This window comes from Zosterops lateralis, assembly GCF_965231275.1.
Source record: "Zosterops lateralis genome assembly, contig: HAP1_HAP1_SCAFFOLD_52, whole genome shotgun sequence".
In the NCBI taxonomy this organism is placed as follows: Eukaryota; Metazoa; Chordata; class Aves; order Passeriformes; family Zosteropidae; genus Zosterops; species Zosterops lateralis.
The window spans coordinates 182,259-199,845 of record NW_028154612.1 but is presented as its reverse complement, the minus strand read 5'-3'; the positions used below and the strand labels follow the sequence as shown (position 1 = coordinate 199,845).

The 17,587-nt window shown below is 43.7% G+C and overlaps 1 protein-coding gene across 1 annotated transcript; it reads right to left on the bottom strand.

Moving 5' to 3' along the window:
• Positions 1-259: 259 nt before the first annotated feature.
• LOC310923409 (uncharacterized protein) lies at positions 260-17,398 on the bottom strand (the record flags this gene model as incomplete). Its single annotated transcript, XM_083885426.1, is given in 17 exon segments — positions 260-313; positions 658-855; positions 1,174-2,067; positions 3,220-3,331; positions 5,286-5,380; positions 5,702-5,825; positions 7,706-7,881; positions 8,241-8,402; positions 9,386-9,670; positions 9,842-9,922; positions 9,924-10,149; positions 10,765-10,950; positions 11,622-11,756; positions 13,574-13,692; positions 15,117-15,181; positions 15,293-15,398; positions 17,312-17,398. Coding segments are annotated over 17 exon segments (3,105 nt in total).
• Between the last annotated feature and the right edge of the window lie 189 nt (positions 17,399-17,587).

The following is a 17,587-nucleotide window of genomic DNA, read 5'->3' as shown; positions in this document are numbered from 1 at the left end:
GCCCAGAGGATTGCTGTAGTATTGGCAGTTTATGACTGTTCTGTGCAACTTCTACACTGTAGTTAGAAAATTCAGTTGATCACAAGGATATATTTAAAAGGCTGCTGTGTGAGACTGGCACATCCTATGATTATAGCTATTTTCTAAAATCGTAAATAAGCACCAGTTAATTACATTGCTTTCAAGTAACAGCTAAGCTCAACATTCTGCAACATTCACCATTAAGGTTCTATTAAGCATCCTATCAAGATAAATTGCATCATTTGGAATCTGTGGAAGGCAAACGTTCTAGATGCAGTAATTCTATCTCCACCTGCAAGATTACATCATGGGTTCCTGAGAGCTTTGCAAATTTTGCCAAATGATCCTGTACTGCATGAACTTTTTTCTTTTCTTTATATCAAAATAGTTTAGTTTCTAAAATTATAAATAAGCCTTCTATAATTCTAAAAAACACACTGAACACAAACTCTGTTTGACAATTGTCATGCACATTATTGAAAGATTTGAGGTGCTTCTGAAGAGAAAAGGCATCAGGAAAGTTGTTGGTGTCCTTGGTGTTTTCTGCTCTTCTTTTTGTGAAGCAGCGGCAACTCTCGGGGCATTAGGTTTCCTCGGCAGGGTCCGAGTCTTTGCAGCAGCAACCCTGGCGCTGACGGCTTTAAGCATTTCATCTAGGGTGGGCTGTTCGCCAGGCGCCTTCGGAATCCGGAGGATGGCCTCCCGGCACTCCTCGTTGGCATTCTTCAATGCCATCTCCTCCAAGATGTCCTCTCTGGCGCCCACCCTGTTGACCTGCTGGTCAATTGCTGCCGTCAGCCGCTCGACGAACGCTACAAAGGATTCTGCTGGACCCTGCAAAATCTCAGAATAGGATGGCAAAGGCCAAATGATCCTGTACTGCGTGAACTTTTTTCTTTTCTTTATATCAAAATAGTTTAGTTTCTAAAATTACAAATAAGCCTTCTATAATTCTAAAAAACACACTGAACACAAACTCTGTTTGACAATTGTCATGCACATTATTGAAAGATTTGAGGTGCTTCTGAAGAGAAAAGGCATCAGGAAAGTTGTTGGTGTCCTTGGTGTTTTCTGCTCTTCTTTTTGTGAAACAGCGGCAACTCTCGGGGCATTAGGTTTCCTCGGCAGGGTCCGAGTCTTTGCAGCAGCAACCCTGGCGCTGACGGCTTTAAGCATTTCATCTAGGGTGGGCTGTTCGCCAGGCGCCTTCGGAATCCGGAGGATGGCCTCCCGGCACTCCTCGTTGGCATTCTTCAATGCCATCTCCTCCAAGATGTCCTCTCTGGCGCCCACCCTGTTGACCTGCTGGTCAATTGCTGCCGTCAGCCGCTCGACGAACGCTACAAAGGATTCTGCTGGACCCTGCAAAATCTCAGAATAGGATGGCAAAGGCCCCGCGGGCCGCATTTCACAAAACGCTTGTACAGCCTTTTCTCTGATTATTGTCAACACCCCTTCCGGTATGTTCTCCGCCTGGTCTGAAGCGGATTTCCAATCACCCTCCCCCATCAGGTGATCGAGTGTGATGGGGTCCCCACCGTTGTCCGTGGCAGTGATCGGATCACGTAACAGGCTAGGGAGTGATCGTCCAAGCAGGTCTTTCCAAGTGCCTTGCCAGAGCTTATACTCTGTCTTGTTATTCAGGCACCGAAAGAGCTGCTTAAGGTCGTATGGGACGACCACATGCCCTGCAAGTGTAGATTCTAACATTCCCTGGAAGTACGGACTCTCTCGTCCGTACTCCTTCAGGGTCTTCATTAGATCCTTTATCGCTGCCTGCGGAAACGGTCTCCAAGTGGCTGCCCCACCGCGGCCGCGATATGTGACAGGGGCGACCGTGGGAAGACCACTTGGTTCGGGGCTTCCGGTTTCCAGGTCTTCCCCTTCCGGGCTCCAACCGTGGGAACCGGAAGGGTAGGCGTGGGAACCGGAAGAGGGGCGGGACCAGGCGGTGGGTGGCGCAGAGGGAAGGGGCGTGTCTTCTGTGGGCGGGGAGTAGGCGGAGTAGGAAGGCGGGGGAAGGGGAGGAGAAAGAGGAGGGAACTCCTTATGGGAAAGGGGAGGAGTATCCAAAAAGGGGTTGGTATTCTTTGACGACGCCCTGAGGGCGGGGGAACGGGGATGGGAAGGGAAAAAAGAGGAAAGGGACGACGAACGGGCAAGGCGCCCGCCGCCATTTTGTGTGAAGGGGTTCGGGGCGCCATTTTGAATACCAGGGGAATCGGGTTCGGCAAAGGAAAATCTAACACGGGGTTTACAACCAGGGGACATTTGGGGAAGGAAAGATCTCATCACAGGCGGGGTACACCTGCTCTGAGAATCCTGAGCTGTCTGGCCGGGACGGCTCAGGCGGGGGGATTTGCCGTCCCTCAAGGGGCCGGGGCTAAAAGACCCTTTGAGGATTCCTGGCCGGGGAGAGGGAGGACGGGCAGGAGGGTTAGGACGGGGAGAACACAAACTTGAAAGCGAACCTCGGGAGCTCCCTTTCTGCATTCCCTCTAGATTCAAACACACAGCTCGTAGCTGACGGGCCCAATAAAGAAATTTCAACGCATTCTTGTCGCCCGATTTGGCCAGATTAGCAAATTTTACGTACACCGCCGCCCAAAACACAGCAGTGTCCACAGATCGGGCAACCGTTTTAGGGAAATGCAGGAAGAGAAACCATATAAATTTATTCAAATCTCCCTTAGAAAACTTAAAGTTCACAACAATTAACAAACCCTTAACCTTTGAACGCACTTCTCTTTGCGGAACACTTAGCCTCGCACCCATGGCTGTTAGATGTTAAGATGTGTCCGCAAGCACCCGACAAGCCTCAAACACAAACAACACAAAACCGATTCCAACCGCACAAAAAAACCGGCCAGGCCACAAACCTCGGAACCGGGGCAGGACCAACGAAAAACCAAAGTCACAACGCAACACAACAAAACCACAAAAATCCAACCGAAAAACGAAGAACCCTTAGAAACCAAACCCGAGAGCGGCAAAGAAAAGAACCCAAAACAAGCGGGCTCCCCCCTCACCCCCCCCAGGGGCTGCGCAGCCTAGGAATCCCAGGTGTGACCCCGAGACTCCCTCCCCTGTGTGGAAAGGGCTTCCTCCCTCGTGGAGGCGGTTTCCTTCCCTCTCTCGGGTAAGCTCCCCCCCGAAACCCCCTCCCACCTGGAGCGCAGGGTTTTCGGGTATACTTACCCGTCCCAGGGTCTTCGAAACAAAGAGGCTTGAAGGTAAATCGGCTTCGAAGAAGACTCTCTGGTGCGGAGAGCTACCTTCTTCGTCCTTCCGGAGCGCCCTGCCAAGGCAGCTGCTCAACGGAAGGCACGCAGACCGTGAACAGCCAAAAACTGTATTCCACAGCAAACTCGATAGTTTGCTCGCCGCGTCCTGCGCCGCTGCAGGTATCAAGTGCAGACGCTGAGGGGCCCCACGTTGGGCGCCACCCCTGCCGCCGTGCGCTTGCCCTAATTGGCTAGCCCGGAGCGCACGTGACAGTACACCCGCAGATTGTGGTCCTCCACCTAGGTCTGCACTGTGGGCTGCAGCAAGGAAGCCGATGCCAAAGAAGAGAAGGACTCTCTAGGAGGTGGGTTAGGAAGAGTTTATTCCTGCCCGGGCACTCCAGAGAGAGCCCCGAGCAGCCAAATGCACCGGCTTAAGTATGAAACTTGGTGGGTGTGGGGAAGGCGCAGGACAACCAATAGGAAGGAACCAGGGAGTGGCAAGGGTATGGGGTGATCCACTCAGGAATGACCAGGGAAAAGGCGGGAAGGGACCCAGCCAATCCCTAGGCCCAGGCCTCAGGGAGATTGGCATGGGGGGGTAAGGTTGATGGACAGGGCCTGTGGCGGGAAGGACGGGCCAATCAGGGACTGTCTCTGGGGAGGGTAGGCAGAGGGTTATATAACTTAGGGAGTAAACAACAAAATGGAGACTGGGAAACAATGCCAGGGAAGCCATCTTGGGGTAAATCAAACTGGGGTACATTAAACCAAAATGTACATAAAACATTAACAAACCCCAACACCTCACTTCACTGTCACCACTTAGCCATCTCCTTGGAATTTGAAAGGCAGGAAGCCAGCAGCTGTGCAGCAGCAAACTGTCTCTTGTGTAGGGAAGGAAGCAAGTTTTACTACTACAGCACTGGCCACAGTGAAGACAACCACCAGAGAGAAACCATGACGGTGGTCCAAGTAGAGTGAAAAAACAAATCAATCTCCAGGTCAGAAATCTTAGCCTTTTTCTACATATAAAAAAGGGCTACCCAATTTAAAACTAAGACTTGGGCAAGTATTTTAGAATCAAGGACGTTCAACATGTTATTTTGTTCCTTTGTTCAATCATTCAAGGGCTTAATGTGAATATCATGAGTCCCTAGGAACCAAGTTACCAACTTACACAAAGGTTTGAACCGCACTGTTGAATGACTACGGCTTCGAGTCATCTGCAAGATGAAGAGAAAAGGAAAATCAGGTGTGCTAAAGAACTGTACCCAAGAAAGCCATCTGGGGACCCATCAACATTCAGAAAATCTGCATGTATCTATCAGTGCAGCTCTACTGTTACAAAGTTCAACAACTTTCTAGGGTTTTTTTCACAGCCTGCACACACACAAAAAATTGGGCCCTACCCAAAGCCTCTCACATTTCCAATATTCACATTTTAAGTTGAGGGCACCTATCTCCATTTAATAAGATGGGAAAAGAACTAGAAAAATATACACATTTTTTACAGAAATAATTAAAAATGTTGTGTAACCATACCATATGCAGAACTTGCTAAAGTTTCATATAGCTTAGTTGTACCACCTTCCCTTCCTGCTCACCCTACACTTATTTTCCACTCCTTTGATGCATTTAGAAAATTAGGAGTAAATTTAGGTGACTAATTCTAGGAGGTAGGACCTATGTGTTGTATATGTACTCCAAAATGACTGAAATACTTCTAGATGATCCAATTATTTATTCAGAAGGGCACTAAAACAAGGGGAGTAGGCAGAAACCATTCCAAGATACACAGTTGATACTTTTGAGAATTTAACTATGATCTGCTTCTCATACAGTATCTCTACTGATCATTATACCAGGCAATAACTATCTGTAAGTTCAGCTTCACCTCATTCAAGACCATCGAGCAAAGGCATTTATTCCCAGTGTTGAAATGAATATGTGGCATACCAGCATTTTGAACAGGTTGCCTATATTCCTCGTAAAAATACTTGATGCTGTTAACACTACAAACATTCAGCTGAGGCTTACTTGACCAGGCACAAGACGACGGCCACAGCTGCAGCTTCTGCTTCTAAATTTGCTTCTGCGATAACACTACAAGAGAAGAGTTTGAAAAACCTCTTCTGAGAGAGAAGGCTTAATAAAGACAGACTCTGCAAGCAGACTTGCCATGCTGGAGACAAAGTTTGAGGAAAGAGAGGAAACACAGTAAGCTTTCTCCTTAGAACAGGCTCTGACAACAACCATACATCTGCATAATTAATACACTAGGGAAAATGGAACTATTCATCCTATGTACAGGATAAGGCACTAAAACCTAATTGATATTTGATATACTACTCCACCCATATAGGGAACAGTTAAAAACTTATATTTTTAAATTTTAAAAACAGTGTTGAAATCCACTGACTTCCCTTAACGTATTCCTTTAACAAAATACATACCTGAACCATTTTTCTAGTGACTACTTCTCCCTTCACAAGTACAGTACCATTTTCCATCAGAGCAGGCCAGACGTGATAGGCCACAAAGGGAGCTGTGAAATCTGAGTCACAACTACGATAGTACCTGTTGAAACAAACAGTACAACATATGTCTGCATACAAGTGCCAAAAGACAAGTACGTTTCAAATCATCAGTGCTGATAAAAAGCAGCTACAGTGCTAGTGTCTTTTCACATCACAAAAATACGTATTCTTTATGTGATCCTGTAAAAGAAATGGACTTGGAAGACAGACTTAGCAGAACATACTATTTACTTATACTGACAGACATTCTAATAAAGCCATCTCACACTTCAGAAGGCCACTAGACCTTACTTTTTGCATAAGCCTCACACAAACCAGGGCCTCTCTGTCCACTGACAGATTACACCTTCTGAGCAGCAATTTGGCAGACAGAGTCATCCCCTCTTCCTGTAATACCTTGCTAAAACAAGCTCCCTATAAAGGACATTGCAGAAATACTCAACTATAAAGTTACTTCCTAGTATCTTATGAGACATGAGGCAACTTGATTAGCAAGATCCTCATATATTGATAATGAAACGGTGACATTTTAGCTATGAAAAATTAATTCCAGACTTTCTAAGTCTGGAATATTGGCTAAATAACACATCTGGCTTTATGGATTCAAACTCAGAACAAATACCAAATAGCAATTTTAAAAAAAAGTTAAAAGCCGTGCATCTATACTTTAGTAATGTATTACAATAGCAAGTTATATAAAACAATGTTGTACCCTGAGGCATGAAGCAAGGCATAGGGTACAATGATGTTTACCTGGCCCTTTATAGAATGCTATCACACAATAAACAGAGATATTTTAATTTCTACAAGTTTTGCTCCATCTCTGTGTGCCATATATACATGCTATACATGTAAACATACACATATGCCACATTTATCTAGATAGATAGACAGAAAGATGGGAGTATGTGTCTCCCACAGCAGCACACAAAAACATATTAGATGTGTTTTTTTAAGGCCATACACACCAAATAGGTGGAGAAGACATCCCAAGACTATACCACAGTGTTGGTGCTTTTTAATCAGGCCAATAGCTTTGAGTGTCAAAAGCTAACTTTCCCATATTTGAATAGGATCTTTGAGTAGTCCTGTATGACTTTGCACTCTCCTATCAAGAGTCTACTTTCATCTTCTCTCTTTCTCTCCTTGACTTCTCAAGCTCTTCACCACCTGGGTCCCATTCTATTCTAAATTGTATTACTGGAAACCTCCTTAGTGATGTAAGGTTTTTTGCTTTTGAGAGCCATTTTTTATGACTTATCAATCCCATGAATTTTCTAGACAATATGGAAGCACCCTGTTCTCTGCCTGCTAAAAAAGCAGCTTGATCCAACAGAAAAAAAAAAACAACAAAAAACAAACCAAACCTATGCCATGGTGTGAATTTTTTTAAAACAAAATTCACATTTTTAAAAGGCAGATTTGGTTTTGCTCAGCTCTTAACCAGAAGAGGTGGGACCATATTAATACTTGTATGTTATACAGCAGCTGCAGCCGGGAGGTTGCGGCAAACATGTTGATCCCAGTAACATCAACTGCCAGATCTCAGTAAATATGACTTTTACAGAACAGGCCAGTAAGGAGGAACAAAGATGCAAACATCTTTAAAAAGGCAGATAGAGACTAAACAGGGAAATCTGATGATCATTATCTTCTTAAATGATAAATTAAATATGCTCTTGAGACTGAAGTTTATCCAGAAAATTGCTCTGCTGTTCACTAAAAAAATTGTTAACACTTGTGTACATGCTGGCATTTATACACTATCCTAAACCTTAAAGATATACCAAATTCACTACAGGCCAGGGGTTTTTGCCCAAATTAATGTTTAGAAATCTTAAATTTTTATATTAATTAGGAAACAAGTAGGCTACACAACATTTAATGGTAAGAGTCTGACTGAATATAAAGATTTCTTACATTCTCCTGTTGAAAAGTTCTCTATCAACACCGGAGGCAACATCCAGAGGAGGACAGAGTGTCTGCATTTGAAAAGCCAAACAGGACAACGCTCGAATGAAACAGCTGATCACATTGAAATCAACGTTTTCTGGACGTGGAAGCTTTGGGTTCACGTTCATGCAGCAAATAACTTCCTGAAAATAAAAATACAGGGGTAATTTGCACTTGCTAACAATTTTATTCACAAGCAAGTATAGAAATCACCCCTAAGTATGCCTCTCAGCTTTCTACATTTAAAAATCGGTACAAAAAGCTCATGTTGCCCTAGATTATTCCAGAAAACAATAACTTCAGAAAGAATGTGCTGCTACAAACAAACGAGCTTTTACTAAGTCACACATACACTAGTCCTAGCAATGTTGTTCTGGAAAGTAAACTGCTACAAGACAAAGTCTATACAGTAACTTTTTTCTCCTTCAGTTTACATATTCTGAATTTACTAGCTCCTGAAAGAGATCACCACACCACTTTCCCACCACTGCCCTTGACTTACCTGGACACTGCAACAAACATCATACAGCTCCTTGTGGGAAGCTATATAATGCAGGGCAGAAATTTCAAGTGCTGCAGGTCCCCGGCACTGATCTACAGCCAAAGTCTCTTTTACACGTATTTTGATCTTCCAGAAGGCTTTCTTTGCTGCACGGAAAGATTCCTGCAAATATAAAGAACATCTAGTTAAACACAGGAGGCCTAGATTAATTTTTATCAGTTATCTGCAAAAATTAATTTAACCCACTGTCATCATAATAAGGAGGAATATAATAAACTGCTGTAAAGGAGAAAGTTAACTCATTGGGAATGAATTCTTTGATTGACTGCAATTTATTTGCAGAAGGTACGATTGAAAATCTTCCCACCTAACTTTCTATATTTGCACAGGATTCCATCACACACCCATGATCAATGCAATCACATTCAAAGATATCATGAGTAACAGCATTTTATGTCCCACAGCCCTACATGTAAGACAGGAACACCTCATTTTTTGGGAAAAGAGGATGAATTGGAGCGTATAAACTGAATGACTGTTGAAAGAAAAAATCTTCAATAAGTTAAATGTGCTTGGGATCACACACATTAAGATATGCTGCCTCTCTAACACATGTGTTACATCATTTTTATAGAAAAGAAGATTAAATACAGAAAAAATGAAAACAATTTTCTTCAAACTGAGTTCATGGTAAATGTGGGGTATCTAGGTGGTTTCAAGGGACCCAATTAAATTAAAACAGCACATAGCTACAAGCATAAGGAACGCATGATATGGGAAGATTTTTAGCTTTGTAGTGTTGTAGTATTTAATGCAGCATTCCCAAAAGAATTTTTCTAAGGCAATGTTGATCACTGCAGGCAGCATCTACTTTTCAGACCAAATTGGTCTTCTTTTAGCACCTGTATAATAAATCACTGACCCTGTTCCAATCTCGGAACACGTCAGGTAGGACACTACATTGAGAGTTCAAAGTAGAAGTGTGAGGGGGAGAAAGAAAAATCAAAATAAAAAAAAGGAAGAAAGCTTTTCCTCTCTGGGCTTGACAGAAATGCTAATTTACCCACCATTTAACCCAATGCAGACATAGTGTTTTACAATACACCCTCCAGCCTGTAAAATAAGAAATACTATTTCTTCCTCACCAGAGCTGCAACATATATTATCCTCTGCACCATCTCTATGTCACAGATATATTTCTTCAACAAGATCTCTGCATCCAGGCGATCTTTAGCATAAATGAAGTTAAAGCGATCTATGAGGCAGGCACGACGAGAAGCATTGGCCCGCCTGCACTGGGCAGGTGAACAGATCTTGACAGGAAGACTGCAGGGGCTGCAGGGTTTGCAAGGATTGCAGGGATCACAGGGATCACAAGGATTGCAAGGATCACAGGGAATGCACGGATTGCAGGGATCACAGGGGTCACAGGGAATGCAGGGTTTGCAGGGATTGCAGGGGTTGCAGGGGTCACAGGGAATGCAGGGTTTGCAGGGGCTGCAGGGATTGCAGGGATCACAGGGGTCACAGGGAATGCAGGGTTTGCAGGGATTGCAGGGGTCGCAGGGGTCACAGGGATTGCAGGGTTTGCAGGGTTTGCAGGGACTGCAGGGATTGCAGGGGTTGCAGGGAATGCAGGGTTTGCAGGGATTGCAGGGGCTGCAGGGATTGCAGGGATCACGGGTCGCAGGGAATGCAGGGTTTGCAGGGATTGCAGGGATCACAGGGGTCGCAGGGAATGCAGGGTTTGCAGGGATTGCAGGGGTTGCAGGGGTCACAGGGAATGCAGGGTTTGCAGGGGCTGCAGGGATTGCAGGGATCACAGGGGTCACAGGGAATGCAGGGTTTGCAGGGATTGCAGGGGTCGCAGGGGTCACAGGGAATGCAGGGTTTGCAGGGTTTGCAGGGACTGCAGGGATTGCAGGGGTTGCAGGGAATGCAGGGTTTGCAGGGACTGCAGGGGATTGCAGGGGTTGCAGGGGTTGCAGGGAATGCAGGGTTTGCAGGGACTGCAGGGATCACAGGGGTCGCAGGGAATGCAGGGTTTGCAGGGACTGCAGGGATTGCAGGGGATGCAGGGGATGCAGGGTTTGCAGGGACTGCAGGGGTTTGCAGGGACTGCAGGGGCTGCAGGGACTGCAGGGATTGCAGGGTTTGCAGGGACTGCAGGGTTTGCAGGGACTGCAGGGGCTTGCAGGGACTGCAGGGATTGCAGGGATCACAGGGGTTGCAGGGAATGCAGGGTTTGCAGGGACTGCAGGGATTGCAGGGATCACAGGGGTCGCAGGGAATGCAGGGTTTGCAGGGTTTGCAGGGTTTGCAGGGACTGCAGGGATCACAGGGGTCGCAGGGAATGCAGGGTTTGCAAGGACTGCAGGGATTGCAGGGGATGCAGGGATTGCAGGGACTGCAGGGGCTGCAGGGATTGCAGGGGTCACAGGGAATGCAGGGTTTGCAGGGTTTGCAAGGACTGCAGGGATCGCAGGGGTCGCAGGGAATGCAGGGTTTGCAGGGTTTGCAGGGACTGCAGGGATCGCAGGGGTCGCAGGGAATGCAGGGTTTGCAGGGTTTGCAGGGACTGCAGGGATCGCAGGGATCACAGGGAATGCAGGGTTTGCAGGGATTGCAAGGATCACAGGGGTCGCAGGGCCTGCAGGGTTTGCAGGACTTGCTCACACAGCACCGCCGAGGAGTGCAGTTCCGTGCAAGCCTACAACACACATGCAAAGAAGTTTCTTGTCAGTTTACCATCCTCAGATGTTTTTCCCTAAGGCAGATTATTTTGTCAATTTAATTTTTATAAGAGTAGGGTGGGATTTTAAACCAACATAATTAAAGAAGCTGCAGCTGGTTAGTCTAATATGAAGACATTCTCATCAATATGTTTTATGGGCTTTATTTAAGAATAAACAAATAATCTTTATTTAAGAATAAATGGTAAAAGTAAAGTAATTCCTAAAGCATGTGTAGCCAAGCAATTTTTTCCTAGGAAACACACTTTTAACGAGTAATATTTTGCAGATTTGCTCCTCTTTCAGTACCACAGAAGAGTACTGTGAAGCAAACAAGTGAAAACTGAACACTGTACAATTACAGGGCAGAACTCATCGACTAAAAAATTCTCTTTTTATTCCATACAGTTGCTCTCTATGTATTTTGTAAAACTGCATTATTTGCTCTTTTGTCTAAAACTTAACATAGTTGCTTTAAAATAAAATATTTGGGCACCAGAAGAAATCATCCAAACAGTTTTTGTTCCCTCATAACAAAGTAAAAAGCTTAGCTTTTGTTTATACTTCAATTTCAAATGAGAAGGAAATGCATGCTACCTAACATGACTGATTTCTATGATTCAGGGACTTCTCTGAGTAAGGCCTCTACCTGCACTGGAGAGCAGACCTTTGGCAATCCGGGAAAGAAATCTCATCCTGCAATAGTTGAAGCTGCTGCTCGTAGTCATTCAGTTGCTTTGACTTCTTCAAGGTTTTGCACTCTTGAAAACGGGAAGCCTTCAGACTTAATCACACAGAACAGTCAGTCACAAGGTATCCTATCAATGTAAACTATCTATCAATTAATCCTTATCATCATACAACAGGAGCAGATTAAAGTGGAAAATTATTGAGCAAGCTCCTTATGCTAGCTGAATAATTTCAGTATGCTTTCCTTATCCTGAAATACAGGAAAAATCAAGAGTTTAAAAACAAATTAAACAAAGCAGACCCTTGATCTTACTTCAAATTGCATAAGTGTATTGTGGCAGGAGGATGGATATAGCACTCCATGCTATAGGAAAAATCACTGGTTAACATTTGGTGTCCTTATACTAGCTCAGATGATCAGGTCTAAAAGACTAATTTCTTTCTCATATTTAAGATGTTAACTAAACCAGCTCAGTTTTCTTTCCTACAGATTAAGAACCTAGGTATTTTCTTCTATCAGGTTCTTGGGCTCCTTTCTTTGCTGCAATGTATTACTCAGCCAAAGGATATCACAGGTATTATTCAAGTAATACCAAAGCTAACAATTCCTCTCCTGCTGTCCCCAAAAGGAGTGTTTCTTAAAGGTTGGCAGACAACCAGTGAAGCAAGTTTATCTTTTGTCCTTTACTCTTACTTCATATTAAAAACTATCCCAACATCTCTGTTTTCCCGTCAAACACTGGTATTACTGTTGCTTTCCTCTTACCAAAAGTGGGAGGAAAAAATTAAAAAATATGTTTTCTATTTATTTTGAAGGTATTCACTCTGTCCTTTCTTCTCTTTACTGAAGGACCCTGGTGAGATTTTTGAGGATCTGAACCAACAAAAGCTCTAACACTTATCAATTGACAAGATTCTTGTTCCACCTTTTTAAGGAGCAGGCTGACTGAGATGACCACAGGTAATAAGGCCAGCAACATCTGCTAAGAGAAAAGACTGCCCAGTTCCATCCTTAGTCAGCTCCTTCAGGGAAGACTTCTAGCAGGAACAGTAGGGCTAAAGAGGACTAAAGAATTCTACTAGAAAGGACAACTGGGAAAGAAAATTAGATTTGGGAAAATGAGTTCTAGAAATAGGCACAGGGAAAATCCAAACTGATATTCTTGGAATCACTTAATAAGGGCGTGAACTTATATCACTTAATGTACTGACCCAAGACTTGTGAATAATCATTGTTCTCATGCTAATAGGATGCATGATAATGTGTCTGCCACTTGGAGCTACCTCTTAAATGGCCCTGGAACTGGTAATAACTGCACGAATTTGTATCTGAAGCAATTTAGTTATTTTTATATTATAGTGCTCCACAAAATATGTTTTATGCAACTAAGCAAAAGCTGTTCGGGTCTAGTCACTTATTTGGAAATCCAACCCTCTGCCTCCATCTTATGACAGTGGCTTTTATCTTCTCGGATATTTACATACCAATTACATTGCATAATTAATTGTGACATGTTGTAGGTCCTTCAATAAATGTTACACTATAGCTACTCAACTGATTTTTTATTTAGGGTTTATTCAGCATGCAACATTTCATAGACTGTAGCTCCACATGGGATTGTCATGGACTATACAAATCCTTTTTATGTAGAATACTGGAATGTTTTTCAACACCTCTGCCAGAAGCAAAACCTACCAAGTCAATTTATGAATGTGGGTGTGACAGTATCATTTGTACCCCTCATTGGATACATACACATGATATAGAGCTTAGATGCATTTTGAAACTCTGGTTTTAGGCCAGGAATGAAACATTTTATAAATCTCCATCAATATTTAGATGTCAAGAGAAAAACATGGCTTGCTGAAAAACAAAAAGCAAACAGAAAGAACTGCAGTTGATTTCCCTACTCTTTTTCCATCTCGCAGAGCTCTACACGAGTTTCAGCTAGTTTTCCTTCCAGGTCTCGCAGTCGACATTTCAGTTCGCAGGCCAAATCTTTCAGCTGTAGCTCTCCTCCATCTGGATCCTACCAGGAAATGAAGTCACACTGCTTGAATGTTCTACCTTATAGATTCTCTCAGCAAAATACTATAGCATTATGGGCAGATGTATTTCTAAATATTTCATCAACTACCATTTCTAAAGAAACTGAGAACAAAAACAATTGCATTCTCTCTGAGACATAAGAAATACTTTTCAAGCACAGCAAACAAAGACTCAGTTATATAAAGAAATATATTCACTTATTTTATACCTCATGGTAGAAATTATGGAAGGTCTGCATATGCAGATTTACTGCCTGAGTCATCAGAACAAAGCACTTTGCAGATGTATTGCACAGTTGGTTTTTTCCAGTTAGTCAACTTCTGATTGACTACATCACCAACTCAAATAAACTTTTTGAGAATTCATGTACACAAAACAACAGAAAAAGTTATTAGAACACAGGAGACAAGTATTATCATTCCAGAAAGCACACTACTTACTATACATGCAGCTGCCTTTTACAACCCATAGTATGGCCTACTAGAACTGGAATTAAATAAGTAACTGAGCAACAGGGTTTTCTTTAAATTTTGAATGTCACGTGCAATGACAAATCTGTAATTGGTGTGCCTGGTGTACTGTCATTTAATTACATTGTTATTTTGTGTTTTGGGGGCGTTTTGGCAGAACCCTTCTACTGCATTATACTAGACTCTGACTCTTAAAGGATATCACTTTTTATTCATCCTATTTTAATTGTGAAAGGTTTTGACAGAGCAGGTGTAAAAATGAGAAACCAAAGAACCTGGAGACATCACTCTCAAATCTCAGGATCTTGAAGATCCTCCCCTAGCCTGAATTAGCCAACTCTCTTATTTTTTTCAAAGCAGAAAGCCACAACAGATCTGTCTTTTCTGCCAAACTGTTAGTATTACAACCCCTTCAGTAAACACCAAATACATACGAACTCCAAATATCATGGCAGGAGCACGATGGTATTACAACACACATGAACACTTCTCTTTTTTTAACACTTCAGGAAATAATATAGTGTTAAGATAATCTTAGAGGTTTTTTTCTTTAAAAAAGAAAATAAAAGGAGCTCACAAATTAATGCATAGAGTTTATGCACACCTTCAGTTTACACATGTATTTCCACAGTGTCATTTTTTCTAAAAGAGATATGGCACAAATATCTCATAAACATTTTAAAAATGGCATTTTTATGATGTCTCTGCAAATGTAAATGTAAATGTAAATATCAAATCTTTACCTAGGAGAGGAAAGCAGTATAATAACACAGACTTCTTCTCATACAAAGCAAATTCCTCCTGAAGCAACTAAGGATATATTTCATTAAGTAAAATCTGAGAGAGAGGCTAATATTAACAGAAAGTCATTAAAGATCTTCTGCTGGTATCAATTCATGTAGTTCTATTCCCTTAAAATAAGTTTCTTACACACCTGACCTCCTGAAGCAGAACAGCATACTTTTGGCAGGAGACAGCTTTTTACTGCTGGACAGTCTTCTAAAAAAACACACACATTAAGAAATGGTGAGAACACTTACAGAAAGAGCCAGAGCTGGAAAAAATGCCATATGTGAAACATGTTCGTAATTAGACAAGGCACTGATTTACCTTCTTGAGATGTTTCATTGAGAATTGAGAAGAGCTGCTTTTGAATAGCAGTGTTCAGTTCTAATAATTTACAGCATCGGGTCAGATTTTCACCACTGGAAATCAACTGTAAATGAATGTGCATTACTACATCTGTGTGGGCTTTCTTACTTAAAGCTACAATCACGACGTTTTCCCCCCTGTAATTACATCTTTCCAACCTTTCCTTACTGAATGCATTAGAATACTCATTTTTTAAGGTTCACATTTTTAATAGGCAAATGAACAATGCATCAGGACTTCTATCACTCAGATAATTCACTACTTGAGAAAACATACTCCTTTTCAATTATAAAGATGCTGCAACCACAAGTATCTCTAAAAGAAGAATCATAGAAATTATGAATCTGGGTTAAAATCTTTCAACAGTTATTAAAATAATAATCTAGCAGATTGTCGGATTAAAAGAAAAAAAACAAAATCTGGTTTTCCATATTAGCTGAAATAACACATACAAGGAAAAGGCTCTTATCTTGCTTTGTCAGCAGTCACATGAAGTCTCCACGCAATTTCACCTGATTTTTAAGAGTTACAAACTGAAACATATACTACTGAAGGAGCAAAACCCAGAACTATGCCTAGGAAACAACAAAACTACATCACGTTCAGCAAATGCAGTTTTGAAAATTTTGCAATTTAAACTACACCTGCCAGAAGAATACACACTTTTTTACTTCCTTCCTTAATCTTTATCTGTAACCTGTGTATCACCTTCCACATAGATCACTCTCTAGGTCTTCAGGTTTTAATGACTCCGTATGGTTTTTACAAGCTTCCAAAAGAGCTGAAAATCCCACCCATGTGCCCATCAGCTTGTGTTTTGATCGCTGCAATATGCTTTCCTCGGGCCTTGGGGAGCACTGTCAACCTGCTCACCTTCACAAGAACACAGCTACAAAAGTGCATTTTTCCAGCTCATTACAGCAACATAACACAGTGTTTCCATCTGCCAGCTCCTCTTTTCCTGCAACAGCAGCCTGAAACTGTTCATCTTCATTTTCCAAGACCTGAAAGACTATTCCCAACCAACTCATGATGGAGGGGTCAGCCCCCACTGCTGCTCAGCCCTCCTAAGGTCTACCTCACCATCCATTTGCAAGATTTTGAAATGCACGGCACTGTTCCTCCTCTGTGGTAGCTTTACCAGCTACTCTCAAACTCCCTAAAATTGTCCTTTGTCATGAATCCTGCAGAGAGTTACACTGGCTATGTAACTGTAACTCCTATCCAACCATAAAGTAAAAGAAAATAGCTGATTTTCCCTGGAAACGCTGCATCTCTTTCCTCACCAAGCACAGCACACAGCAGGTGGTTACAGGCTCCTGACCTGAGCACAAGCCCCATCTACATCCTGAAGGTACAGAAACCTGGGGATGCAGGAGTGAAAACTCTGTCACGATTTTCCACTGAGCAAAGTCACACCTGACAAGTTTCATGTTCATCCGCCTCATCTTTCCCTAATTTCACACCTTCTCTATTTCTTCCACTGTTTCACCTCCTCAGTTTCCTGTCACTCCCTGGATTCCACTACATTCCCTCTGCAGCCGAAACTCTTCCCTCAGTCCCGTTCTGACCCCTCGGGGCCGTGTGGCCTTGCAGCAGCCTCTTTCCCCTCCCAGAAGGGCTGGGGTGCTGGATAGCCCGTTCTCCGCCTCAGCACCTCTTTCCCCCCCGTTCTCCTGCCCGTTTCTGGCCCACGGCCGGTTTCTCCTGAGCACAAGCCCGCCCCGGGTCCTTTTCACCTGCTGCTCTTTTACTCCAACGCTCTCTCCTGTTTAGAGCCAGTGTGCCTCAAACCTCACTTTCAACCTCCGGCCCTTGTTTTCAGGGAGCCTCGCCATGGGCAAAGAGGCAAAAAAGCCGGGGCTGGCACTCAGAGGTGTGTGAGGGGCGCCAACCGCAGGGGCGCGGGACGGGGCCCAAACCGGCCACTGCAACGCCCGGCGCCGGCCGCCCCGGCCCGGGAGCGCCAGCACCCACCTCGTACTCCTGATGCCAGTTCTCCAGCTTCTCCTGCAGCTCCCGGGCGCTCCCCGCGCCCACCAAACTCTTTAAGTCTCTGGCCATGGCAGGATGTTAGCTCGCTCTTGGGGGTGTTGCGTTGGCTCGATGTCGCTCCGGGAGCGCTCCTCGGGCGGCGCGGGTCTACCAGCGATGGTACAGCCGGCCCGGTGCCCCTGCCCCGGGCCCGTACGGCCGCGATGGTGATGTACGGCCGGCGGCGGCGGCGGTGCCACGGTAACGGAGAGGGGCAGC